The 27637-nt window shown below is 42.3% G+C and overlaps 1 protein-coding gene across 1 annotated transcript in view; it reads right to left on the reverse strand.

The window, feature by feature from the left end:
- Grin2a (glutamate ionotropic receptor NMDA type subunit 2A) overlaps positions 1–27637 on the reverse strand; it is a 445415-nt gene that overhangs the window by 156220 nt on the left and 261558 nt on the right. The window contains exon 5 of the mRNA XM_005349294.3: positions 3951–4065. Within this exon, the coding sequence (XP_005349351.1) occupies positions 3951–4065 (115 nt within the window). The remainder of the gene's footprint in view (positions 1–3950; positions 4066–27637) is intronic.

Raw genomic sequence — 27637 nt, forward strand, 5'->3', positions numbered from 1 at the left:
AAACAATTAATGAAAAAGAGGCTATGAATTTGAAACAGAGCTAGGAGGTATATATGGGAGGGTTTAGATGGAGTAAGGGGAAGGGACAAATGGTATAATTATATTATAATCTCAAAAATAAAGGGAAAAAAGAAACCTGAGGACCCCTTGAGCCTTCCAAATCCTCCTTCATCATCTCCTGGAAACATTCTGATTTTAGTTTTAACACAATCCTACAATTTGTTTCAAGTAGTTTTTGTACATAGTGTAAGTAAGTGGTCCGGGTTTATTCTTAGCTCCTTCTCGCCCCTGAGCTGACATGATGCCGTTCATTAGAAAGTCTTAAAACTTTCTTCTCATCGTCAGCCAGTATCACTTCCCTGTGCATTTTCAGATCTGTCTTCCCTGCTTCATTATCTGATAAGATATTAGCTGTAGAGAGTCTTGTGGACATAACATGGCCACTGCCCTTGTGATCTCACAGCAGCTATGACTGTCTGCACAAGACCGGAACAAGGTCAAACCAGTCAACAGTCCATCATGGATGGGGGAGGGGCTTGTGAGTCCCCATCCCTAGCTGAAGAGACAGTGACAATTGATGGCTGCCTAGGGATGAAGAGTCAGTTTTCTTTAGGGATGTGGTCCCATAGATGGACCACATAATTAGGTTTAGTAGGCAATAAAAATTAAGATTAAAAATAAAGTTAAAAACAGGATGTGAAACTGAGACAGAGTCATGTATGAGGACCTAGAATAATCTAGAGAGGTTGGGGTGAATATGATCAAAATACATACTATTCATGCATAAAATTCTTTAAAAAATGAAAATATTATTATATTATAAAAGATACTAGCTATAGGATTTTCATAGATAGCCTATGTCAGAGTATGGAATTAATTGGCCTTCTTATCAAGATGGATAGTGAATTTTGTCAACTGTGTTTTCTGCATCTGTTGAAATAACTATATAATTTTCCCCTTTATTCAGTTAATATGGTAAATTACATCAATTTAGTTTTTGAATGTGAAGCCAATATTGCATTCCTAAAATAAACCCTTCTTCTCTATGATGCATTATCTTTTTAGGCAACATTATTGCCTGTGATTAGTAAGATGGTGAAAATCTGTGTACATCGCTGTTACTTATTTTTTAAACATTTGATTGAATTCACAGTGAAGCCATCTGGACAGCAGAATATGGGAGCAATGAAAATAAATTACTTTTTCTCACCAAAAAAAGGAAGTTTTCTGTTACAGATTTAAGTTCCTAGCAATATAAACTATTCAGGTGTCTGACTTCTTCCCAATTCAGTTTGGGAAAACCATGTTTCTCTGAAGTATTTTCCCAGTTTAACAATACTGTCAAACTTGTTGGGATATATTTTATGTGCTGTTCCTCTTCACTACTTAAAAACGGTAAGGTCTGTAGAGGCATCACCTTTGTGTTTTAGTATTAACTATTTGTTTCCCTTTTTGCATAATCACTATTGCAATGGATTTTATTAATGTTTTCCTAAAGGTTGGGTTCTAAATTGTTGACTTTCAGTCTTGTATCTCTTATTTTCCTTTTGCATTGTTTGGGTTCTTTCTTAGCTTCCTATGTGCTGTAAGACTGAGAAACAGAGACAGAGAGATAAGGTTGGTCTTCCTGTGCAATTTGATAGGGTCGTGATCTGCAGATCTTCTGGTTCAACCTCCCAGGGATGGGCTTATACAGATATGTCACTTTCTCTTTTTTTCCCAGGATAAATTATGGACTTTATAATTTGTCTTTTTTAAAAGATCTATTTTGTTTTGATTTATGTGCATATATCTGTGTCTGTGTGGATGTGTGAGTGAATACCCAAGGAAGCCAATAGAAAGGTACTCGGTAGCTGGAAGCTGGAGCTACAGAGAGTTACAAACTGAGCCATGAGCGCTGGGAACTAAATTCTAGTCCTCTGGAAGAGCAGCAAATACTCTCTCTCACCCACAGACCCATCGCCCCAGCTCCACAAATTCCCTTTAATTATAATGAACTGCAGTCATAAATTTCCCTCCTAAGACATATTCACCTTTACTCTTCCAGTTTGGGTATGTTGTGTTTTTATTTCCATTCTGCTTAAAATATTTACTACTATCTCTTTTATTTCTCTTTTGACCTAAAATTTAAGTAGACATTTGTCATAATTTCCAAACAAACATTTACTGGATATATCTTTATTGCTGAATTTTATTTGAATACTGCTGTTATTAGAAGGTTTATTCTATAGCATTTCAATTTATTCAAATATGAGACTCATTTTAGATTCCAAACACAGTCTGCCCTGGTGGATTTTGGACACATTCTTGGAGAAACACATTTTTGTAGCTGGTGAATGGAGTAGGCAATGTTTTCCTGAGATGCCTTGTTGCACTTTAGGAGAGTGTCACTTGGCCCGCAATGGCTCCTGTGCATAGAGCATTTCCTCCCCCTCACCGCCCTGTGCCTTCCTCCTCTCCAGAGTTTCCCCCTCGTCCATTCCATGTGCAAAGCAAAGATAAACTTCAAGATGCCAATAACATTTAGAAATGTTATTTAGGCATATCTTTATGTCAAAGGCTAGTCAACAATACCATTTTAAACTTTGGCCTTTTTTAAATTTTATTTTTTTTATAACTCCCTAAGACCAATTAATGCTGCCTATATATGCATGGGTGTGCTGGAGTCCACTTGGGGCGTGGGCAAGATACTAGTGACCACATCCCATGCAGCTCTCGATGTTCCTCAGCTAGGAGTAGGGCCTCAGGGGCCTCTCCCTCGTCCATGCTGGGCTGTTAGCTGGCTTGATCTTATGTGGAGCTTATGCAGGCAACCACATCTGCTAGGAGGTCACACATCCAACAACCATGATTCATGTTCAGAAGACAGCATTTCACAGGACTCTTCTCTCTCCTCTGGCCCTTACCCCTTCTCTGCCTCTCCTTGCACGATTGTCCTTGGACTTGACCCTGTCATTGCACTCTTTATGTAGTAGTGTGAGGATTGCCTTGGTAGTTGGGATATGGAGAAGAAGGTGTACCACTAGGGCAGGTACCAATGTTTCTGAGAATTTAGTATATTCTATGGAGCCTCTCTTCTGTGATACAGGTTGTGCCAGTATTTGGGGTGATTTTTTTCTTTACATGTTGACTTTTCAGAACTAATATGACATGTACTTTTTTAAGACATCTATGCTCCCTGTCCTCAGTATGATTTGCAGGAAGAAGGGATATGCTGAAGTTTTGAAAGCTAGTTTACTTGGAGCAAAAAACTAAGTAAATTAAAATACAGACTGTTTCACAAAATGGCAATGGTATGGGAGAATTGTCTGTATTGTGTCAATCATGTTTTAAATAAACCCTCATTGGCCAGGCAGGAAGTATAGGTGAGTCAACCAGACAAGAAATAGAGACGGAGTGATGAGAACAGGAGTATTCTGGGAAGTAGGAAGCTCCCTCCGTAGTCCTGCCTGACTGAAAGGTACCGAGCCATGTGGCTAACATAGATAAGAATAATGGGTTAATATAAGCCACAAGAGCTAATAAGAAGACTGAGCTAATGGGTCAATCAGTTTTATAACTTATGGAGATCTCTGTATGATTTTCTCTGGGACTTGCCGGCTGTGGAGTACCAGGCAGGACAGAAACCCCAACAAGCTGGCCCTTTATGTTACATGGCAAATGGTAAACATGGCACATGCTTAGCAGACTCAAGAAAATCAATGTGATCTTTGCTACTGTGAACATTAGCTACCGCTTTTCTGTAACTGGAGCTTAACCATCTTTCCATTGTCCTAAATCTGTCCAGAACTATGGGACCCGAGAACAGCACACCACTATAAGTGCATTCCTATACATTCCTATACATTTGCACCTGCCTGGTCCTCAGAAAGGCCGGCCCTGGGCTTTGGAAGGGAGCTCCGAGCCACTGCACAGGACGTGCTCTACCCCTGCATTCTGCACACACTCACCTTTTCCCACTCTCGGTCCTTGTTGAGCACAATCACCACAAGCCTGGGGTGCACCTGATAGCCTTCTTCAGTGAAGGACAAGTCTTTGCCATCCCATGTCACATTGACCATAAATCTAGATGGAGAAGAGAGAAAGACACATTTTAGGGAAGACTTAAAGAGGCATCCAGCAAAGGAGGGTATGCTACCATCAACACACCATCACAGTATAAGCATGAATAACCATTGCTTACCAGCATACAGAGCCTCCAGCTGTGGGCCTATTGGTACCTTGGAGGCACTGCTAACAATACACACTCCAGTCCACCAGTGTGCACTCATTTTCAAAATTCCAGTCTCTCTCTCTCTCTCTCTCTCTCTCTCTCTCTCTCTCTCTCTCTCTCTCTCTCCCTCTCTCTCTCTCCATGTCTGTGAACACATGGATGCCCACACGTAGGTGGGTGACCACAGAGGTTAGAAGCAAAAAGCGTGTTGGATCACAAGAGCAGGGATTGCAAGTAGTAGTGAGATTGTGTATCCTGGGAACTGAATTCAGCTCCTCAGCAGGAACATCAAAGGCTTTTAGCCACTGCACCCTCTCTCTAGCCCTTTGTGTTCTATTCTCTTTCTATAGGTTCTCCAGAAAGAAACTGCTTCTCAAAAACTACACAGATTTAGCTTCAAAGTAATGATAGTCCATCTGTTTATTACTCATTTGGCTAATATTTATTTGCTACCTGTCAGGGCTTAGCTAGTTGGGTGAAAATTAAAAGGAAACAGATGTGATCCATGCTATCATGAGGTTTATAGTCTAAAGGAAAGGACATATATGAGCTGATTAACTACAGATCTCTGACATGCTACAAGAAATAGGATATGGGGCTGAGGAAACGGTTTAGTTGGCAAAGTGTTAGCTAGGTAAACATTAGGACCCGAGTTTCGACCCCCTGCATCCCATGAAATGCCTGTGACCTTAGTGCTATAAAAGTGGAGATGGGATGGTCCCAGGTAATCTGGCTCAGTTATGATCTTCAGGGTCAGCAAGAGACTCTGTTTCAAAAATTACATGGTGAGTAACTGAGGAAGATACCCAATGTCCTTCTTTGGCCTCTACATACATGCACACACAAACACACACACATGCACACACAAACACACACACAAGCACACGCATGCGCACACACGTGCATGCACACATGCGCACACACACACCTTTTTCTAAATAGAGAAAAAGAAAGGTATATTATTGGAAAGCACAAAAAGAGAAAATAAAACCCAAGAAGTGGAGACGTAAGTCACAAGCAATGCCACACCAGTTTGGAATTATGATTAATAGGATGGTATTTATTTAAAGGGGAAAACTTACAGATCACAGCCCTCTGCACAACCAGGAAGGGAGTCTAGTCTCCAGCGGAGCAGGAAGAGAGAGAGAGAAGAGGGAAGTCGCTGCTTTTTTAAAGGGAGAGAGACCATGCCCCAATGGGCTGGTATCTCAGCAGCTATAGGCTGGAGGAGCGGGAGGACCTCCCGCAACACCTCCCCCTTTTGTTTAAATAAGAGAGTTCTAAACCTACTATGAAATCAATGATGTGGGAATGATTTCTTATTAATAAAGAAACTGCCTAGGCCCATTTCATAGGCCAACCCTTAGGTAGGCGGAGAAAACAGAACAGGATGCTGGGAGAAAGAAGCTGAGTCAGGGAGTTGCCATGGTTCCCACACTCCAGGCAGATGCAGGTTAAGATCATTCCTGGTAAGCCAGCTTTTGGGCTACACAGATTAATAGAAATGGGTTAGATCAATATGTAAGAGCTAGCCAATAAGAGGCTGAAACTAATGGGTCAGGCAGTGATTAAAAGAATACAGTTTCCGTGTAATTATTTCGGGTATAAAGCTAGCCGTGCAGGCGGCCGGGTGCTGGGGACGCAGCTCTGCCGCTCTTACATCAACAAAGAAGTATGTTTTGATTCATGGGGTATGTCAGCATTGATTATGTAAAAGAAACTGGGAATAGGTTGATGGAACAAGGAAGGCACAAGTCTGTGGTACATACAAAACATCAGATACAGGTGTTTGAAGTTGAAAGAGATAGAAAGAGAAATGTGGCATTGAGAGGGTGAATGAAGCTTTGCTGGTATCTTCAATTTTGTCTTTATCTTAAAATGAGAAGCCATTGAAGGTTTTTAATCAAGGGAGTGCCATAGCACTTTAGTAATGTCATTGTAAGGTGGCGTAGAGACCTGTCAAGGAGACCAGATACCGGGTCCTGTTTACAGGGCTATGTAAGGTGGTATAGAGACCAGTCAAGGAGACCAGATACAGGGTGCTGCTTACAAGGCTATGTGAGGTGGTGTAGAGACTAGTCAAGGAGACCAGATACCGGTTGCTGTTTACAGAACTATGTTATTCCTTCAATCAAGATGGAAGACAGGGGTGGCTTTGACCAAGGTAGTTGCCAAAAAAGAAAGAAAGAAGGAGGAAACGGATGAAGAGCAGCAGAAAGAGGACAAAAGAAAACGGAATATTAACAAGATCCGGAGGTGTGTTCTAGGTAAGCATGAAGTAGAAAGTCATCAAGGACCTGTGTCATAGCCATAAGATCAACTCTGACCTGGGTGTGTTTATTGCAGGGGACATCTGTCTGCCTAATAATGTTGGTTCCCCCTCTACTCCTTTAAATTCTCTTGCATCCGATCAAGTGGAACTCCAGTGGGAATACACAGCATGGTTCATCCACCAGAACTAGAATGAAAAGGTGCCCCGGGGCTTCCATATCTCCATGGAGCTTGAGATGGGTGTGACGTTACATATGACTGAGGGCCAGCAGCATGTCTCGGCAGGTAAAGAGACTTGCCACCAAACTTGGAGTAGGACTCCTGTTGTGGAAGGAAAGAACCAGCTCCTGAAAGTTGTCCTCTGACCTCCACACACTATGACATATGTGCACACACACATGCACCCAGTAAAGCAGGGGAAAGTTAAGAAAGCATGACTGTGAACCCTCACAGACACTACCTAAAAATAGTACAATGGACTGAAGCATTTGAAAACTGCATCAGAAAGAGAAGGCACAGAAGCATTCTCTGGCTTGACAGTCACTTCATCTAAAGCAGATAAAGAAAGTATTTAAGGAGAAAAACAAACCTACAAAGTTCCAAAAAAGAGACTGGCCTAGTGAGCCACAGGCCCACCTCTGACCTTCTATAGTGCAGAAGTGACCACATAGGAGAGATCAGAGCTCCGTGGACAGGTTGAAAAAACAGGGGCATGGTGAAATCGTCTTGTGTATTCATCACATGGGCCATCAGCATCCCTAAAAGTCGTGCTCTTGGGGCTGGATGACTCAGTAGTTAAGAGCTCTCAATGCTGCTCTTTGGACTGGAGAGGGAGGGGAAGAGGTGTAGGGGGAGGGGGAGAAGGGTGGGAGGAGGGGGAGAAGGGTGGGAAGAGGGGGAGGGAAATGGGAGGCTGGGAGGAGGTGAAACTTGTTTTTTTTTTCTTTTCTCAATTAAAAAAAAAGAATAAAAAAAAAAGAATGGGAAAAAAAAGAGCTCTCAATGCTGTTCCAGAAGACTCAAGTTTGGTTCCTAGAACCCACATCGGGCAGCTCACAACTGCCTGCAACGCCAGCTGCAGGGCATCACATATCCTCTGGTCTCTGAGGGCCCCTACATATGGGTAGCATAGACACACACACACACACTCGTAAATTAAAATAATAATTATCTTTAAACATGATATTCTCAGCAACAAGCTAACGGATTAATGTTAACCCCTTAAAGAGGGTTAAGAAGAGAGTCTGTCTATGCATGGAAGGGTTGCCGGTACTCTCCACTTCCTCTGTTTCCTTTTATTCTTGTAACTATTTGCAATCAAACACTTCAGCAGAAACACTGTTAAAAAAAGGCAGACCAATCACTGTTCTACTAGAGGCATTTGTGGTGTCTATGACAGTTTGCTAAAAGACATTTTCCTTGTGTATGTACGTGTGTGAATGGGTACACACGTGTGGAGGTCAGAGAACAACCTTGATGTCATTCCTCAGGAATGCCACCCACCTTGTGCTCTAAGACAGGGTCTCTCACTGGCTTGTAGCTTGTCAAGTAGGCTAGGCTAGCTGACCAGCAAGCTTGGGAAGCCGCTTATTTCTGCCCCCCAGTGCTTGGATTCCAAGTGCTCTGTAATGTCTGGAATTATGTCTTTTACATGGGTTCTGATGGTCAAACTTAGATGCTGGTGTTTGTAAGACAAACTCCTTACCAACTAAGCCACCTCAGCAAACCTAGAAAGGTATTTTTTTTCTGATTCAACAACTGTTTATTATGAATCTCTTATGTGTCTGACTTTATAGTGAATCCCAATGGAGAAGAATTAAAGGAACAGTGCCTCTCTACCCTCTGGCCAATCCTTTCCATAATTCATAGACGAAGGCACATCAATGGCAGAATGACTGATGGAGAATGTGAAAGTTGCAAAAACTGGTGAGGAGCCCCTAGCTCAACATGGAATGTCTGAGCAACCCTTCTGGGCAATATTGAAGACAACGGGAGAGGCAGACAGAAACATTTCTGTCAGAGAAGTTACCAGCAGAGACACTGATGCTCCAGGAGAATCAGGAAGCTGATTTAGGGAGCTGATCAAGTCAACCTGTGAAGGACGCCAACAATGGATCATGGGGCCCTTTATGGCATGCCACAGCACTGGGAGTTTGTGCAGAAGCCATGAAACCATGGCAAAGGTTTCCACTGGGAAACCATGAAAGGAAGCTTGTAAGCAGAGAAGCATTTGGGTTTGCCACTGGCAGAAAAGACATGCAAAGTCTCTGCACTGGACCAGTTATGCAGTGGAGACTTACTTGGTCTTTGATGGTTCTTGGCTGGATATGCTGAGCTAAGAAGAGACACACAGGAACATTTAGGGTACATTCCATTTCACACCCTCTGTGCATAGGACTCATGAAAAGATTTTCAGTAGACTGTAGAATTAGAGGAACATTGGACTTTCATTAAATTCTTTATTGTCAGCAGGCTTTCAAAGTAACTAATTGGGAGCTAAATTAGGCTACTTTTATCTTCCAAGCAGAAGTTTGGTTTCATTTCTCATAATTATTTTAGGTCCTATCTAATTGCCTGGCACACAGAAGGCACCCAGTTGATGCTTGACGGCTAAGACTACTGACATATCATCGTAAACTGTGCCATCCATCCATCAATACATTTAGTCATACATAATTGCATTCATCACCCTCAAATACATTTGCCCACCCATCCATAAGCCCATCAATACACTTATCCATCTGTTTGTCTATCTACTAGTTCATCCATCTGCCTATACATCAACACATTATCTATTCATAGCCCATCAATAATTCATTAATATATTCATTATCCCAACCAATAGAAACATTTGAGGACCTACTATATATGAAGCATGCTCTTTGTCATAGAGTCTGCTAAGAAAATAGTACAAAAACAACCATACAATTTTCAAGGTTGGTGAGGAAGTGACAAAGGATAAAATATAACAATAAAGAATGACAAATACAAAATTAACAAAGTTTATTGGTTAAGCTGATAATGTGCATAAAGTCAACTGTGGTAGATTCTATTGCAACTCCAGGGAAAGAATTAGGAGACAAAGTAGAAAATGTTTGGGCCATGTAAAGAAAGAGCAAGCATCAGGCAGACAGACAATAGGATATAGCAACAACAGTTTGCATGGAGAAAACTGCATAGTCAAAAGCAGAGAGATAACGCTTCATAATTCATTTGATCGGAGTTAGAAACAGGTCAGAAGGATTGGGAGATGGGGTTTGGGGGTGGTGAGTGGCTTGAGATGTGATACTAGGGGCAGAAGAAAATGTTTCATCAGCGGTACAAAGGCAGAAAGAGTAAGTTCTCATGGCACAAAAAAACCCCAGAAGGGACCAGGTAGTAATTGAGGCAAGGAAGAGGGCTAAGGAAATGGTGTGTGGGGTGAAATGATTATACCAACAGGCCAATAGCTGCAATAGAAGATTTTTTGAACTGCAGTGTAACTGCTGTAAAGATGAGCCAAACTAGTAAAACAAACAAACAAAAACCAAACCACCTAGAAACTTTCTGTGCCTCACACCTTAAACTCATAGGTAGAATGACCAGTTCACAGAGATAGTTCTCAATGAATAGTGAACTGTTATGCCAAAGTTCAATAATCCAACATTCTTGGATTAACAGCTTGGGCATGTTCTAGTTCATAACCTAAGTGTTTATACATTTTATCAAAAGGTTTGCAAATACAATGCTTATTTTCTGTTTAGAAAGGTTAATTGCTACAGATTGAATCTTGACTGTCTCCCACAAAGACTCACATGATAAGACTGAACCCCTGGGTACCACAACTGAGACATCGGTAGGTAATTGGAGGATGCCCTTAGGAGGACGCCCTGTTCCTTCCATTCTTTCATCATCTTAGCAAGAGGTGAGCAGTTTTCTCTTCCACGTATTCCTGCCATGACATGATGCTCCACTATGGACCTAAAACATAACTTCCCAAACAGATTTCCAACCTGAGGACAAATAAAAGTTTCTTCTTCACGAGCCGATTAAAGGAAAACTGACTAACACAGTGGATCAGGGAATAGGAAGATTTCCATTTTGGCATAGGCAGTTGGTCCCCGGGAGAAGCATCTGCAGGTTACATTATGTAACCCAAGTATCACACACATCATTTTAAGCAAGAGGCCAGCATGGGCGACCATCTTTCTTTGGATTTATCTGTTGAATCTACTTAAATCTTTTATTTCTCATCTTGATTGCTTACACACCATTCCTTTCCCTCCATTTCCCAATCAGATAAGGTGCAATTAGCAGGCTGACCATTCCAATTTGGCAAATCAGCTTTGGAATATATTAAAATAACCGTACAGAAATCTACCTGTCCCAATTTTTATTGTGTTTCCTTAAAATTCAGTATTCTAACAGCAGTTCCACGCACTAAATGTTAATATCACCTCTTTCTCTCTAGCTCCTCTCTTTAGTCCTTTGGGAGGGGAAAAAAGCTCTAATAGAAATTTCTGCTGAACACCAGTTTCATTATGAAGTTGGCAGGGAGCAAGTTCCTATTACCTTCAATTCCTCCATCCAGTTTCTAGGAAGGACAGTCCATATTTCCTTAGGTTTTCCTCCCACTTAAACTGACACTAGAGCAAACTTCTTTACCTAAGGAGATACTATTATATACTGCTTTGCTTTGTCCCCATTATTACCCGCTGAGCACTTGCATTAAACAGTAAAATCATATCACTGTCTTGCTTATCAAAATTGATTACACACCTTTAGCAACCAGATAAACATACTGGAAACCCTGGTGGCTGCTAAACTTCAAATTACATCTTCAATATTCCCATCAGGAGCAATAAATACAAGAAAGCACACGAACAAAATATACGAGGTGGTGAAGTCCTATGCTCTGCAGAGATCTGCCTCTATCCTGTCGTTCAACGGCGGTAAAGTAGTCTACACAGCGCTAATCCAAAAACACCAGTGATTTGCAGCACATGGACACAAGGCTTCCTGTAGTAGTAATACAGCCTTGGGGATGTGAGGCTGCTGCCTATGTTGAATGGCCCTTTCCCCCATTTGCATTTCCTGTCCTATAAATGGCCAATGTCCAAAGGAAGGACAGGGGGGCCATACTTCCTATTTCACAGATAGAGAGAAACTGGGCCAGAAATTCCAAGTTCACGCCACACCAGAATTGTCTATGATGGAAACATGAGTCACGGGGGTTATAGGGCACTTGCTGTGTGTGTGGTCTGGATTAAGACACGCCATAGGTCTAATGAAAACCCTGTATTTTGTTTATATTGAATAAATTTATGTTGAATAAATATTCAATATTCAGCATTTCAATATTATGTTGTTGTTGAATTGTGTGCCTGTGTGTGGGTTTGTATTCATTAATTCATGCATCTATGGAGAAAAGGGTATCAGATCCTCTGGAGAGGGAGCCACAGGCAACTGGGACTTGTGTCCCATTGGTACTAAGAACTGAATCTGAGTCTTCTGCAAAAGCAGCATGCACTCTTGACTACCGAGCCATCTCTGCAGCCCCACACCCTGCATCTTAGAAATGTTCTGTTCAAGATAAAGTGATAAGATCACATGATATAGGAAGATAGCTGAGTGGATGGGTGAAACCTGAGCTTCATCCCCCAGAACTGACAAAATGCTAGGCATTCCATTTCCGTTGGACAGTTGGGTCAGACTCTCTTTGGGTTTCGTTGTAGTCTTGCTTCGTTTTCTAATAAACAAAATGTATGCATTCATAAAGGAGGCTCCCGCATTCTGCTTGCTTAATGTTGTATTTCTAGTGAACGTGGCACCTGGCCGAGATCAACCATGCAGTGAACAAGGACAGGATCGCTGTTTCTATGTAGTAGAAGTTTCATGTTGTTAAACAATGAAATGTTTCTGATGCTTCCTGCTGGGCCCCTGGGCAGGGGCATCTCACATGCTCTGAGCCCCTCCACCTCCTCCACTGTCAGTTTTGCTAAACGGCCTTGCTGTGACTATCAGATCGCTTTGCAAACACTCGCATTTATACCCATAGATGAGTTAGTGCTGCCAGTTACTGTGGAGATGAACAACTGGTCTAAGTAGGGGGATAGATGACTGCTGAAAGCTGAACTCTAAATGGGACGTCAATCTCACCAAGGCTTGGGGACAAGAAGAGAGGACAAAAATCACATGAAGGAGCTGAAGGAAGGACTGAAAGGTTACAGAACACTGTCTTCCAGGTGTGCAATAGCCATCGCATGCCTTAAATCTCAGCCACTGTGACAACCTGCACAAGACTGCCCAGACCAACATCCTATCACGGAGTGGTGAAGAGCTAATGAGGTGACTTCTCTGAGGACCTATAGATAGACACTTAGTGGTCCCTGGCAGAGGGAGACGTTTTCTTCAGCTGTGTAGTCACAGGTAATGTTCCCATGATCCTGCCAATAGTCCTAATTAAGCTCACTACACACACACACACACACACACACACACACACACACACACACACACACACACACGAGATGGAAGAGGGAACAGTTGGGAAGAGAAAAGGGTCAGTGGAAGTGTAGGGGGACAAGAGAGAATAATAAGGAGAATATTATAACCAAGATACATTTTATACAGTGTTAAAATGTCATAATGAAACTAATGATGGAATGATAACATATGATTTCAAACACTTTAAATTAACCAGAATAAACCATATAAACTCCCCTTCACCTAACATAGCTCAAAAACACACAGGACGCTCCGCACATGCTTAGTACACAGCTGTTGTCTAATAAACATGGTTAATGAACACTTCCCACGTGTTGTTGTTACTTTCCCACTCTGTCACTTTGTCTAACACTCTATTGTGATGCAGCTCTGTCTTTTTAAAGCCATACTTGTCTTCGATACGGGAGAGTGGCGCTGTCCAAGTTGCCTCAGTCCGGTCAGAGCTGTGTGAGCTTCTGTGTACACAAAATGTCTCATTCTTTCGAATTTCCACTTTGTCTTTTTTGCCTCACAAATGTCTCTTTTAACTTCCCAAATCTGATTGTTTGAAATGTTCTCTAGACATATTTATTATTCGCCCTTTCCCTTTAGACTGTAATTCTTTTACTCTTTCATAAATGCCACCATAACCTGTTTAGTGGTTCTCAATTTTTGGTTAATTTTCCATCTGCTCTGCAATTTCCCAAGTTCCAGGGCTGCTTTCCTAAATCTTACTATCCTTTAAATGCCTCTTCTGGCAGACCCAATGTCGCAGGCTTTCCGTTTCTCACTTAATTTACATGTTTTGGGAATCAGAGTTGTTGCTTTCTTTAATCTGTCCGTGTTTTCAGAACATTTGGATTTCCAGGAGACTTGAATTCTGCTATAGAAATTGATACTTTGCATTGGTATGGGTCTTGGTTTGTTGATACAAATTTAAAGTCAATTTTATTATATGTATATTTCTTCTCTTGATTAAGGTATTGTGTTTGTGCAGCTCATTTAAATACAGGTTAATAGAGAGTCATCTATAATAGTCAAGCTTGTAGTCATGTTAGTTAGGTTTTCTAAATGTACAGAGATATATTTCAGATGGATAAATAGTCTTCAAACTTTTCAAAAACTTAAAACATTTAAAATGTTTTAAGAACTTAGGACTTTTCATGACATTGAGACACATCTGCTCCTGGCAGCACCAGTCTACTTCAAGAGGATGATGGGCATCGAAAAGGTTCCTTATGGAATTTGCTAGTCATTTGGGCAAGAAACTGTTCTTGCCTGGATTGCTTGTCTATATGCTATATTAAACTGGGCATTCAGGACACACAGAAAAATGACTGCTGAACTTGCCTAAAGAAAGTGAGACAGTCCTCCAGGGTTCCTGCTTCATGAAAGAGTCTGCCAGACATTCTGCAGGACACAGAAAAAAGTGACTGACAATCTGCCAACAATATAGGAAGAACTGTCTTTGAAATTTCCTGCTTCATGGAAAAGTCTGCCAGATACTGTGGGCCAGTAGCTGAAGATGAATGCCCCAATGCTACAGAAGAACTTTGGGTGACTGTGCAGGCAGCGAGATGTCTCTGTCAATTCTCGAGTTTTGGGAGTTGCTTACCATATACTTACTGTTTACTTAAGTAATAGTATATCCTTCTGGAGTCTTTGATGAAGTTTAACTATAGCCTTCCTTAGATATGATAAAAGATAAAGTAGATATAAATAAATATTCTTGCTTGATATTTGTTTTGTTATATATAATTTTACTATGTTAAAGGTAAAGTTAAAGTTAAAACCTTTCTTTTTATTTAGACAGAAAAGGGGAAATTGTGTGGGTTATCCTTCTGTATATGTGTTGCTTTTATTGGTTAATGAATAAAGAAACTGCTTTAGCCTATGACAGGATGGAATAGAGTAAGGCAGGAATTCCGAACAGAGATAGCGGGGAAAGTAGGCAGAGTCAGTGAGACGCCATGTAGCCACCAGAGGAGACAGACCTCATAGTGATTCACAGATGAATAAAGATGGGTTGATTTAAGAAGTAAGACTTAGCTAGAAATATGCATAAGCTAATAGGCCAAGCAGCTGTAATTAATATAGTTTCTGAGTGGCTATTTCAGGTCTGGGCAGTCGGGAAATGAATGAGCAGTCTCCGCCAACAGGATTCCTTTTTAAATTTCCTCCCCCAAATCCTCTAAGATCTGTGCTGCCTTCCTGCCGACCCAACTTTATGTTTTCGACTCTCGCTCTCTCACTCTCTCCTGATGGTCTGAAATCTCCTTCACACTGGTGACTGTTTAGAGCTTCCTGTTTTAGTATCCATTATTAGCTCAGCGGGGAGATCCGGCACAGACATGGACACTCTAGCATAAAGTTAATCTCCAAGCATTGCAAAAACATGAAGCTGGGCCCTCATGAAGGGAGGAATCCTCAGTCCTCTTTAAAGCAACCCCTTCATACTTTTCTTCCTATGTTTGTCTCCCCCTCCTATGTCTCCCTCACTCTGCCCATCCCATGTGGTGAGCAGTGTCCCACTGGGAGTGGCTTTCCATTTGACCTCCCTTGTGCTCAACTCATGCATTTGTTGGAGGTTTCTAAACACCCAACAGCAGAGCCAACATGCCCATGTCGGGGCTAAATTCCCTAACTCCAGCCCACATTCCACATTGTCCAGGCCAGTGTCCCATGAGACAGATTCAGAAATGAACTTTTTAAATGGAGAGAGAGAGAGAGAGAGAGAGAGAGAGAGAGAGAGAGAGAGAGAGAGAGAGAGAGAATCATTCCTCTAACACAACCTCTATTATTGTGACCAACTGAAAAATACCTTGACTGACAGAAAAGTATTGATTTTTGTTATTGCTGTTTTCTTTCTTTAAAGAACCTGGGGGTTGAGCACACCGTAGGCAGTGTTCTGCCCCCGAGTTACATCCTCAGCACTACCCTTTCACTCTGTTTTCAGACAGAATCTTGTTAAGTTGCAGGCTGGACTTGAACTCACTCTGGACCCCGGCAGGCCTTGCACTTGGAACCCTTCTGCCACAGTTTGGCAAACAAGTAGGTAGGCAATCCGTATCACTAGCCTTGGCTAACACTGAGTTTTAAAAACACAGAAAGCAGGGATTGTCTTTGAATCCTGCCACATCTAAAACTATGGGTACAGCATGCATGGCGCGGACAGCACTTTCACAAACTGGTAGAACATGCAAGCCTGGACAGCTCTTTCATGTGCTGTTAGAGCATGCATGGCATGAACAGCACTTTTGCAAGCTGGTGAACAAAGGAACAAATGCACCAGCAGAGGTGGTCTGGAGGCTTTTGCACACTCAGCATTCATTTCCAGTGAACCAGCTGTGTGTCAGGGGAACTATCTACAGCCACTTTCTTGTTTCTGGAATCTCCTTTATTTATTGAAAGTTAAGTGGCCATTAACAAAGTGTTTTTTTTTTAATCCAGCTGGCTATTGTTCCCTATGTGTGGGATATGCCAAGGAACCTAGAACAGGGATGCTGCAGTGCCTGGGGCTATTAGTAACATGTTAACGTAGCACTAAATGAAGAAGCCAACCCTACCAGGTTTTGTCATCATTCTAATAGAGGGTACAGAGGAGGTTGGCAGCCAGTGTTTGACAGCTGGCAGCTCACTCAGTCACCCGCCCCCATTCTCCCAAACCACTTAAAGTCTTGACATTTTATTTTTGGGGCTTAATCTCCTGTATCCCAGACTGGCCTTGAACTAAATCTTCTGCCTCCAGCTCTTGAAGGCTGGGGTTACAGGTGTGGGCTACCACACCTGAGTTATGCAGCGTTGCAGTTCATGCCAAGGTCAGGCACGCAGGGCAAGCACTCCACCAACAAGTCAACATCTTTTTTTAATTAATTAATTTATTTATTTAAGATTTCTGCCTCCTCCCCGCCACCGCCTCCCATTTCTCGCCCCCTCCCCCGATCAAGAGGAAGCAGATGTGCATGAGATATTGTTTTCATCCATAAGGAAGAGGAGAAGGAAAGGGAGGAGGGGAAGAAGAGGAGGAGAAAGAACAAAGAAGAAATATATAGAAAATATGGATCAGCTGTCACCCAATGCAAGGTGTAATTTCACATTAGAATCTCTGGGAACCCCCACAATGAGACAGGGGTGCAATAGAAACAAAGACTTGCTACTGCTAACAGCTGTCTCATGTAGACCGTGTGACAGTACCTGGCCCAGTGCTCAGAGCACAGTCACTGAATAAAGAAAGTCACTGATCTCTGTCCTTTCTTGTTATCCTTTTGACACAAGTCCTACTTATCAGTCCAGTCGCTGTCCACCTGTTCTTCACAGAGGGTGCGAAATCTAACAGGGTTGCCTGAAGGCCCAGAAGAAAGGCATAGTCAATGGGACTCTGGAGTTCCCATGGCCTTTCAATTCTTTGATACCTTGAAATTTCTTACATTAATTTGGGGAAATTCTATTTGTGTTCATCAAACCAGAGAGCAATTAGATGTGTGTTCTCCATGCCGCTGCAGAGAAGAATCCTAGCATTCAAACCAGGAGATCTCAGTTCTTGTTCCGTCTCAGATAAGCCAGCAAGAGCAACTGCTTAAACGACGGATGCGCTGCATGTTGAACAGATGCTTTCTCTGTATTACCTCAGCAAAGGGCCAGCTGCGGGCCTCTCCTTCTACAGGGGAAGATGCTTTGAGGGCTGGAAACGGTGGGGAGGCATACATGGTGCCAGGGACTTCTGATTCCTCATCAGCACTTTCCCTTCTGCTTCCGGAAATGGAAATCTACAGTCTGGGCGTGGTGACTCAGGCCTGTCATTCCAGCTACCCAGAAGGCTAATGTTGGAAGATCACAAGCTCAGAGTCTGCCTGGGCCACAGAGGGAGTTCAAGGCTTACCTGGGAAACTTAGTAAAACCCCATCTCAAAATAAAAACACAAAAAAGTAGAGAAGGGGTTTCTGGAGATACAGTTTATTTGAAGAGGGCATGTCCAGAATACCTGGGAGACTCCATCTCTAGTGGATAAAAGTAAAAATAGAAAATAAACAAAAGAAAACCAACTTTTAAAAATGATTTTATTTACTTATTATGTATACAGTGTTCTACCTGCATGTATGCCTGCAGGGAAGAGAGCACCAGATCTCATTAGTGATAGTTATGAGCCACCATGTGGTTGCTGGGAATTGAACTCAAAACCTCTGGAAGAACAGCCAATGCTCTTAACCTCTGAGCCATCTCTTCAGCCCCTGAAAACCAACTTTTTTAAAGGGGAAAAAGTAAATTTCATATTTTATCTGGAAACAGAATACCCAATAATAAAGTTTCTAATCTGGGAACTCTAAACTATGTTCTGGCCAATAGGAAACAAGTTATAGAAAGTACCTTATACTGAGAAGGTAAGCCCATCATCGTTCCTTCTTCTTCCTTTGGTGGCAAGACAGATGTGATGGCTGGAGCACCCACAGTCATTCTGGACTGAGAAGTAGAAACCATTGGCCAGGGTAACAGAGTCACAAAGAAGAAAGAAACTAGATAACTGGACTACCACACCAGCAATGAACAACCTTGGGACCTCTTTCACAGAACACAGAATCCAGTGTCCATCTTATATAAGCCATGTGTGACTAAGATTTTCATATTGTTTCAGGTTTATTTATTTGCTCACTTAGTTTATAGAGAGAACCCAGGACCACACGAATGATAGATAACCACTTTTCCGCTGAGTTACGTGTTCAGACCATTGTCTTTCATTGTAAAACAAAATACATCCTAGCAGGTTTGACTCACAGAGACATGACTATGGGAACCACACTCTTTTGGAATCCAAAGCCTTTGGGGGAAGTAGCACCAACCCCAATTTAGACTCACCCTTTATCAACACAGTCATGTTTGCTTCCTTTTAGCTCAGCAACATGGGGCCATTTCTCCTGAGCTCCCCATTCCCAGCTGAACACCCAATGCTTGTGGTCCCACCTCCACCCCTTGTAATTTCTATTTGATATCCCCCTGCCTCTTCACATCTAATCTAAGCCCAATAGCATTTTGTTGTTGCTTTTTTTATGGTACATTTTCTGTTTTGTAAAGATGGTTATTGTGGGGGAGGGGTATGGGCGTGCACACACACAAGCCTTTTTTTTTTTTTAACATGGGTTCTGAGAATCAGACTCAGGTCCTCGAGTTTGCAAGGCAAGCATTCAGTCTTCTTTAGTGTTTTTTATTATTGTGATAATACACCACGACCATAATCAACTTGGGAAAAAAGGGTTTACTTCATTTTACAATCCTCAGGCCACACCCCAGCACTAACCCCCCACCCCGTGCTGTGGGCAGGTGGAGACACAAGTATGACAGACACTTGCTGGCTGACAGTCTACCTCAAAATTTAGTGAAGACACTGTCTGTAGGGAATATGTCAGGACAAGACAGACACCTGACATCTCCTGTGACCTGTGTGCACAAGTTCACACACGCACACACACATACACACCACACATACACACAATAAAATAGGCTGACACAGCTTCATGCTACTCGGAGGATAAAATCTCCATGTTCCTTAGCTCTTCCAACCCCACTTATCATAACTGCTCTTTCCATACTGTGTATCAAAACAAACTCGAGAACTCGCGAGATTCTGACAGACACTGTAATTCTCTGGTTGTTGGCTCTTACTCCTACACTCTGTGCTATTAAGAAAGCAGCGGTGGATGTTTCTGGATGACAGACTCCTAAACACCACAAGCAGTGCTTCTGGCTATGGTGATTGGCCCAGGGATGGGAACTCTATTCTACCTTATCCAATCAGATTCCTTCTCTGGGAACTTTCTGTAGCATCTTGGAAGGAGTTACTGGATTTAAGAAGACATAGTGATGAAAGGCTGTGTGCCAACATTTATTTAGATGGGGGTCGCTGAAGGCAACACTTCAGCCTGAACATCACCATAACAAGACCACTGCATTCTTTCTATTGGATGAACTGATATATCCTCTGGGTTTTAATTGTTTGTTTGTATTGCTTTGGTTAACAAGAATTTGTATGTCATCATTAAATATCACACTTCTTCTCTATTAAACCGTGGAGGATGGGAGAGATTTTTTTCATCATGAGACAATTATGAAGTGTCTGTGTGTGCGTGTGAGAGAGAGACGGGCGGGGGAGAGAGAGAGGGAGGGAAAGGGTTTACAGGTTTCATGTGAGTGTAAGATTTTATTTCTTTAAATGAAACCACATTAGAATAGGATTTCTGGAAACTCATACAATGGAATGAATTATATGTATATGATTATACAATGTATATTGTTATACAATATACATATGATAATTATATGTAATTACAATCATATGTAAACTATAAAATATATAATTATATATAATATACATATACAAAATTATATGTATATGGTTATACAATGTATATGGTTATACAAAGAATAAACCATAGAAATACAAAGAAATTTAATAACAAAGGCATTCCACTGGCATAAAAGGGATGATGCTTAAAAAACATATATTGTAGGATTCAATTTTACAGAATGTTTTCCAAAAGACAAATGATGGGCCAGAGGAAAGAGCACAGGCAGGCAATTGCCAAGGTTTAAAATAAGGAACTATGTAACTATAAATTGAGAGCATGAGAGACTTTTGTGCAGAGAACAGAACCATTTTGTAACTTGGCCATAGTAATAATGATGACATGAGTTTGCTGACTCTGCTACTGTAACAAAATGCCTGACATAAACAATGGAAGTGATGAAGGATCTGTTTTGGCTTATGGTTTCAGAACATCCAGGCCACAGTGGTTTCAGAACACACAGGCCACGGTGATTTAAGAAAATGCAGGCCATGGTGATTTCATAACACACAGGCCACAGTAATTTCAGAACACACAAGCCACGGTGATTTCAGAACATGCAGGCCACGGTGATTTCAGAACACCCAGGCCACGTGATTTCAGAACACACAGGCCACAGTGATTTCAGAACACACAGGCCGCAGTGATCTCAGAACACACAAGCCACGGTGAATTCAGAACACCCAGGCCACGGTGATCTCAGAACACCCAGGCCACGGTGATCTCAGAACACGGAGGCCACGGTGATCTCAGAACATACAGGCCACAGTGATCTCAGAACACACTAGCCACAGTGATCTCAGAACATATAGTTCCATTGCCTGTGGCATGGTAGAACATCACAGCCATGGGACCATGGCGCAGAAGTAACTCAGTCAATGGAGCCAAGAAACAGAGAGGGGAAGGGACTAGAAGCCTGGTATAACTTTCCCAAACAAGTCCTCAGTGACCTGCTTCTCTATTCAAGCATCACCTCCTGAAGCTTCCAGTATTCCCCAACATGGAGCCGGGAACCAAGTATTCAAGATATGAGCCTGTGATTCAAACCATAAGACCATGTGTTTTACAAAATTCTTACATTCATGCATTCAACGCTCAATTCCACATACTATTTTTTAAAAATTAAATTTAAAGTTTTTTGCTAAAAATAGTAACTAAACTGAAGGTTGAATGCTAAAGATGGCTCATGGCTGATGCTCTGGTTATACAACCGTGAGCCTGTGAGTTTGATCCCCAGGACTCGCGGTTTAATCCTAAAGCTGAGCATAGGGGTGTCTGCTTGTAATCAGGCACTGGGGAGGCAGAGACAGGCAGATCCCTGGGGTCACTGCTCAGTCAGGCTGGTCTATCAGAGAGTCCGAATCAGCAAATGAACCTATCTCAGAGAGTAGACTGCTGGGATGAAACACTGACCAAAGCCAGCCTGGGGAGGAAAGGGTTTATGCCAGCGTACAAAGTGTCATGCATTGTTGAGGAGCCCGGAAGCAGGGACGGAACTGGAGACAGTGGAGGACCCCTGCTTAAGGACTGCTTCCTGTAGCTTGCTCAGTCTGCTTCCTTATAGTACCCTGAACTGCTTGCCAGGGGTGGTGGTACCACCCATAGTGGGCTGGGCCCTCCCACATCCGTTTTAAGAAAGTGTCTCCCAGGCTAATCTGATGGAGACAATTACTCACTTGAGATTCCTTTCTCCCTAGATTTAATCCTGGTTTGTGTTCGGTTGACAAAACTCTTATAACCTCTGACCTCTAAGGCACATGTATCCACCTGCATCAACAGTAGCATATACCCACATTTGCAAGGGAGGGAGAAAAAGACAGGGAGAGGAAAGAAGACATCACAGAAGTCTGCATTAAAATGCAAAGATCTTTCTCTCTTAAATACTTATAAATTTAGACCCTCTAAAACTGAGCAGAGTTCATTCCTTCTCAAAAAGCCCGCGAAGCTCCCATTGCTCTGGCTTCTCAGAACCTCACTGTTCCTTTGCATCTGCCTTTCCACCCTGCTGCTTTAGGACTCTTCACACACCCTCGTCTCCTTTGCTGGAGGGTGAACTCCAGGGAAGCAGGGATGGTGTCTGAGTTGTCACCAGGCGTCCTCACCATGAACAGCATCTGGCATATGGTGGGCGGGCAGTACCCACTTACTGTATGAGCAGGGACACATTTTTATCTGTCCAGTGCCAGAGTCCTCAGCAGTGTGGAGAATTTCCTGGTGTTCTGGATGGCAACACGAACCATCAAGATAGAGTTAAATATGTCCTGGCCTAAACAGCAGCCTCCTTGCTGCCTAGACTCGTAATGAAACTTGACAGCCCTGTGTAAATTCTACAGTAGCTGGGTTGCACATCCTGCCATGAGTTTCTGCGGGGGAAATGCGTCCTCTAAAAGGACCAGCTTCACAGTCCCAGGAGTGACATGGATATTCTTCTCCATCCAGAACTGCAAAGGCCACCCTGTTGGAGGAGAAGATGATTCGTTTGCCCCGCAATGGGCAAAAGAATGGCTAGAGCAAATAAGGTCTCGCCCTCCTGCTCGGCTTTAATGTGAGTGTTTTCTGTTACCTGTGGCCAAGGACAGTCTGAATATATCAAGTTGAAACTCCACAGAGATTTTATACATTTACAATTACACCAGTAAGAATGTTCAGTGAGGGAAGAGTTTGCTGTGCTACTTAAGTTTGAACCTCAGAACCCACATAAAGAAACCGGGGAAGTGACCCCACAAACGTGTCTTCTGATCATTCCATGTGTCTCTTGGCATGTATACTCCCACACACATCTCACACTCTCACATACACACACCACAAATAAAAATGAATATTTTAATTATAAAATTACAGAACAGAATGATAAAATATGTGCCATCCCCACTCCATCCCAGCCTAGACGTGAGCTTGTTTGGTGTGTCCACAATGTATATACTACCCCTTTCACAGCATTATCGGTCACAATGGGGGACTTCTGGAAGAGGAGGACCCTTCTGAGGGGCTGGTAGATGCTGTTTTAATCCCCTCATCACTTCATCATCTCATCAAGTAGGCACCGTATCATCTGACCCCTTCACAGGAGAAACAGGGCTGAGTATGGCATGTAAGATACTCCCAGAGAGTCTGGGAAGTTGGCTCAGTTGCTGAAGTGCTTGCCATTCTGAGTTCAACATCTAGACTGATACAAAAACTCAGGTGTGGTGGTGCACACATTTGAAGGCCCAGCTCGGGGGAAGCAGAGGCATCTGGTCCCTGGCATTCACTGGCCAGCTAACCTACCCAGCCAGTGAACAAGAACGACTCTCAATAAGTAGTGGATGGTACCTAAGGAACATCCCAAAGGCTTTGTTTCGGCATCCACTTCACACACACACACACACACACACACACACACACATCTGCACACACACATATATGTACCACACACATGCAAACATGCAAACAAATACAAAATACATTAAATTATAAAATGATTTTCTGGAAGAAAGAGAGAAATGAGATTCATATAACTTTTCCTAGAGTGGATAGTTAAAATTCATCTATTTCAATCTATTTTATTATTAGATATTGCCAATTTCTTCTACCTAATTTTAAATTAAACTATTCATATGAGGGAAGCCACAGAGGACTCAGTTTACCTGAAATTCTAAGTATCCACAGGGATAGCTCCCCTACAAAGGAAGATAACTGCAAGATAAATTATACATATTTGTTAACTATATTACATAAATTACATGCTATTTGTTTTCCAAGTAGTTTTAAAGTGGTGAATTTTACAACTACAAAAAAACAAAAAAACCTTCCTTGGGAGGAAGAGAAGAGGAAGAGGAGACAAGAGAGTTGAAAGCCCAGACGAAAGGCAAACCTAAAGAGCAGGAGAAGCGTGGGCAGAAGGATGCCTGAGGAAGGGAGCGGACGAGGTGTAAGGTGGGGTAAGATGTGGGATGTGGGTGATAGGAGTCTCCCTCTTAACAGCAAAATGGAGCTGGAAGTATGGCCTGGCCTTCTGCAGGGCTGGCTAAGGCTCTGAGAAAAGAGGCCCTCCCATCGAAGAGTGGCAGGATGGATCTGGTCCAGAGAAAGCAGCAAACAGGAAGGGGAACGGGGAGGAGAGGCACCATGCTGTCGGTTGGCACCAGACCCTTCCTTGCTGGTGACATTGGGAAAGTAGGTCAATTTCAGAGCTGGCCAGGGAGGTGAATGGCCAGCCAGGACTAGGAGTGGGAAGCATGGGAGCCAAGGAAGAGGCGCACTTGAGCAGAACCGGGGATATGGAGGACTTCAGCCTCGGTGAAACCCTGCAGAGCCCACAGCTGTCGGGTAGCACTTCCTGTCGCGGTAGTGATGACATCACAGGTCTGCGTGCGTCAGCTTTGGCTACCAAGTACACTGAGCATTGAGACATGGATGTGACTAAGGAATCAAGCTTTCTGTTTGGTTAAATTATAGTCAAGTTCAAATCGAACAGTCACATAAGGTCAATGGCTGTCTTGCTGGACAGAGAACATGTGGAGAAAGGGGCTGTGTGCCCCCCACTCCACAGTGATCGGACTGTATGTAAGGGCTGACTCCTGCAATTCCTTAAATTTGCCATATGGAATACACAAATTCATTTAGAGGAGCCAAGACGGGGCTTTGTTTTTCTTTTAATTAAGTTGTATTATTTCCACTTTGATTTGAAGAAAGGAGTTAGCATACAAAGTCCAAATTTCACATATATCACTGCTAAGGAATGTGCTGTCCTATTATATGAAAATCTCTGAAGACTTACAGCAATCACAAAAATTAATGACTAAATTTCATATAAATTGAATCACAAGCTATGTAGCCTTTGTTCCTGGATTCCTTCATGTGTTTCTTGCTTTCCATTTCTGTGATAAGACACCATGCCCAAGGTGACTCATAGAAGAAAGGGTTTACTTGGGGCTTGCGGTTTCAGCATCATAACCATCCTGGCCAGCTGCTGATGGACATTCGGGATGTTTACAGTCTGGGTTATTGTGACTGGTACGGCAACACCCACATTTTAGGTGAGTCTCAATAACTGCTGCTAATTCTTTGGGGTATATAAGTAGAAATGGCATTGTGTTGTGTGGTTAGAAATCTCTAGAACAGTGACATTTGCACAGCATTGTGATGTGCTGACCATCACTGGACTATGCGGTTTCAAATGATTAAAACTGTGCCCAATATGTTACATGTTTTATCATAGTAAAATAATTTTTACAAAAATAATGACAAAAATGGATTTCATATTTTTACATCCATAGGCAAGGTGTCTTAGGGTTACTATTGTGATGAAATGCCATGTCAAAAGCAACTTGGGGAGGAAAGGGTTTCTGTCTTATACTTCCATCACTGTTCATCACTGAAGGAAGTCAGGACAGGAACTCAAGGAGCCAGAACCTGGAGGAAGGATAAAGAGGCCATGGAGGGGTACTGCTTACTGGTTTGCTCAGCCTGCTTTCCTATAGAACTAGGACCACTAGCCCAGGTGGCTGCAACACCTAAATGGGCTGGGCCCTCCAACATCAATTCTTAGTTAAGAAAATGCCCTACAGGATCATCTGCAGCCTGATCTTATGGAGGCATTTTCTCACTTGATGACTCCAGCTAGTGCCAAGTTTATGTAAAACCACCTGCACACTGGGGACCGTGCAGCCTTTGAGACCTTTTAAAGGGAAATGCACAAGAAGCACCTTGTGCTGAGCCTAGGACACGGACACACTACAGCGATCAGTAGCTCTTGAGAGCATTGATGGGCACTGTTAAAGACAGGGCTTCAGCTTCAGAGGAAAATCTCCTGAGACCCAGACCTGTAGCAAGTGTGGATGAGGACAGCCAAAAGCAGAACATTTTGCTTCTTACCTCTTTTTGTTTTTGAGATTATAATATAATTCCTACATTTCTCCTTCCCCTTTCCTCCTTCTACAGCCTTGTGTAAAACTTCCATTGTTTTATTCTAAAACCATGACCTCTCTTTTTCATTAATTGTGTGTGTGCGCGCACTCACACACACACATACACAAAAAAGGGACCATAAATATATACATATATATACATATGTAAATACATATATATAAACAGATATATAAATACACTCACACATACATATACATGTGTATATGTATGTATATTTTTCCCGTAAATCCATCCTGCTCAGTCTGTATAATGTCACACATTTTCTGGACTGACCACTTGGTATTGGATAACAAGATGGTGTGCTCTTCCCTGGGGATGGCTATCTCTCCAACTCTCAGCATTCCATAGTTGCCTGTGCTTCTTTGTATAGGACTGGGGCCTCGTGGCTTTTCTCCATCCAATTTGGCCTGTTTATTGGTGTTGCCCTTATTCAGCTGATGTTTGTGCAGTCATGTTGGTGAGACTTTATGGGTGTAGCTTCCGACATTTCTAGCAGACAGTCTCACAGCAAACTCCCTGATCTTTTGGCTCTTTCGATCTTTCTGCTGTACCCTGTACTGGAATGTTTCCTGAGCCTTGGATGTGGAATTGTTTTATTGGGACTCAAGGCAGAGAATCTTTATGTAAAAATGGCTTAGGTTTTTCTTGTTTGTTTGTTTACTTTTACAATGTATGAAATTTAAGAATAGTTTAAATTTCCTACAATGCATTCCAGGACACTAATTATGAACATAAGTAGCCACACTCTGTATACCCTGTTGGGTTTACACTTTGAAAAATCTCTACAAATCAACTTGCATTTATGTGATCCTCGTATTTATCTGGAGTTGTGATTTATGAGAGGTGACCAAATTATTCAGAAAATTAATCTAGTTACTTCACTCAACCTTACATTTCTGTAATCCGAAGTGATCTGTGTAAATTCTTTTAACCAGTATTTGGATGTTCATTTAACAAATAGTTATGCTATGTTAAAGCATCCAACACAAGCAAAATATAATGTTGACCAACAGGCTTTCATGGAGGTCCTATTCTATTGTGAAATAATTAAGTTTATTGTTGACTTAGAACTGCTTGGAATCCTGGTCACATGGAAGAAAATGCCAGAGGAAGTCATGCCTTAGCAAAGCTATAAGGAAGAAAAGAACACCTTACATAAAAGGGAACTCGCTATACAAACATAACACAGAGCGTGTGCCTTGAGGGAGGGATGGCCATGCTGGGCCAATTTAAGAGCTTCAGGGTTTTAAAGAGAAGCATGGTTGACCCAAACTACAGCCGATGTGCGCAAACATACAGAGAGGGCAGACACAAACCACAGCTGATTGAGCTAACACACAGAGAGAGGACAGACACAAACCACAGCCGAGGTGCACTAACACACAGGGCAGACACAAACCACAGCCGATGTACGCTAACACACAGAGAGAGGGCAGACACAAAC

The sequence above is a fragment of the Microtus ochrogaster genome, chromosome 7 (genome assembly GCF_000317375.1).
Source record: "Microtus ochrogaster isolate Prairie Vole_2 chromosome 7, MicOch1.0, whole genome shotgun sequence".
NCBI classification, from domain to species: domain Eukaryota; kingdom Metazoa; phylum Chordata; class Mammalia; order Rodentia; family Cricetidae; genus Microtus; species Microtus ochrogaster.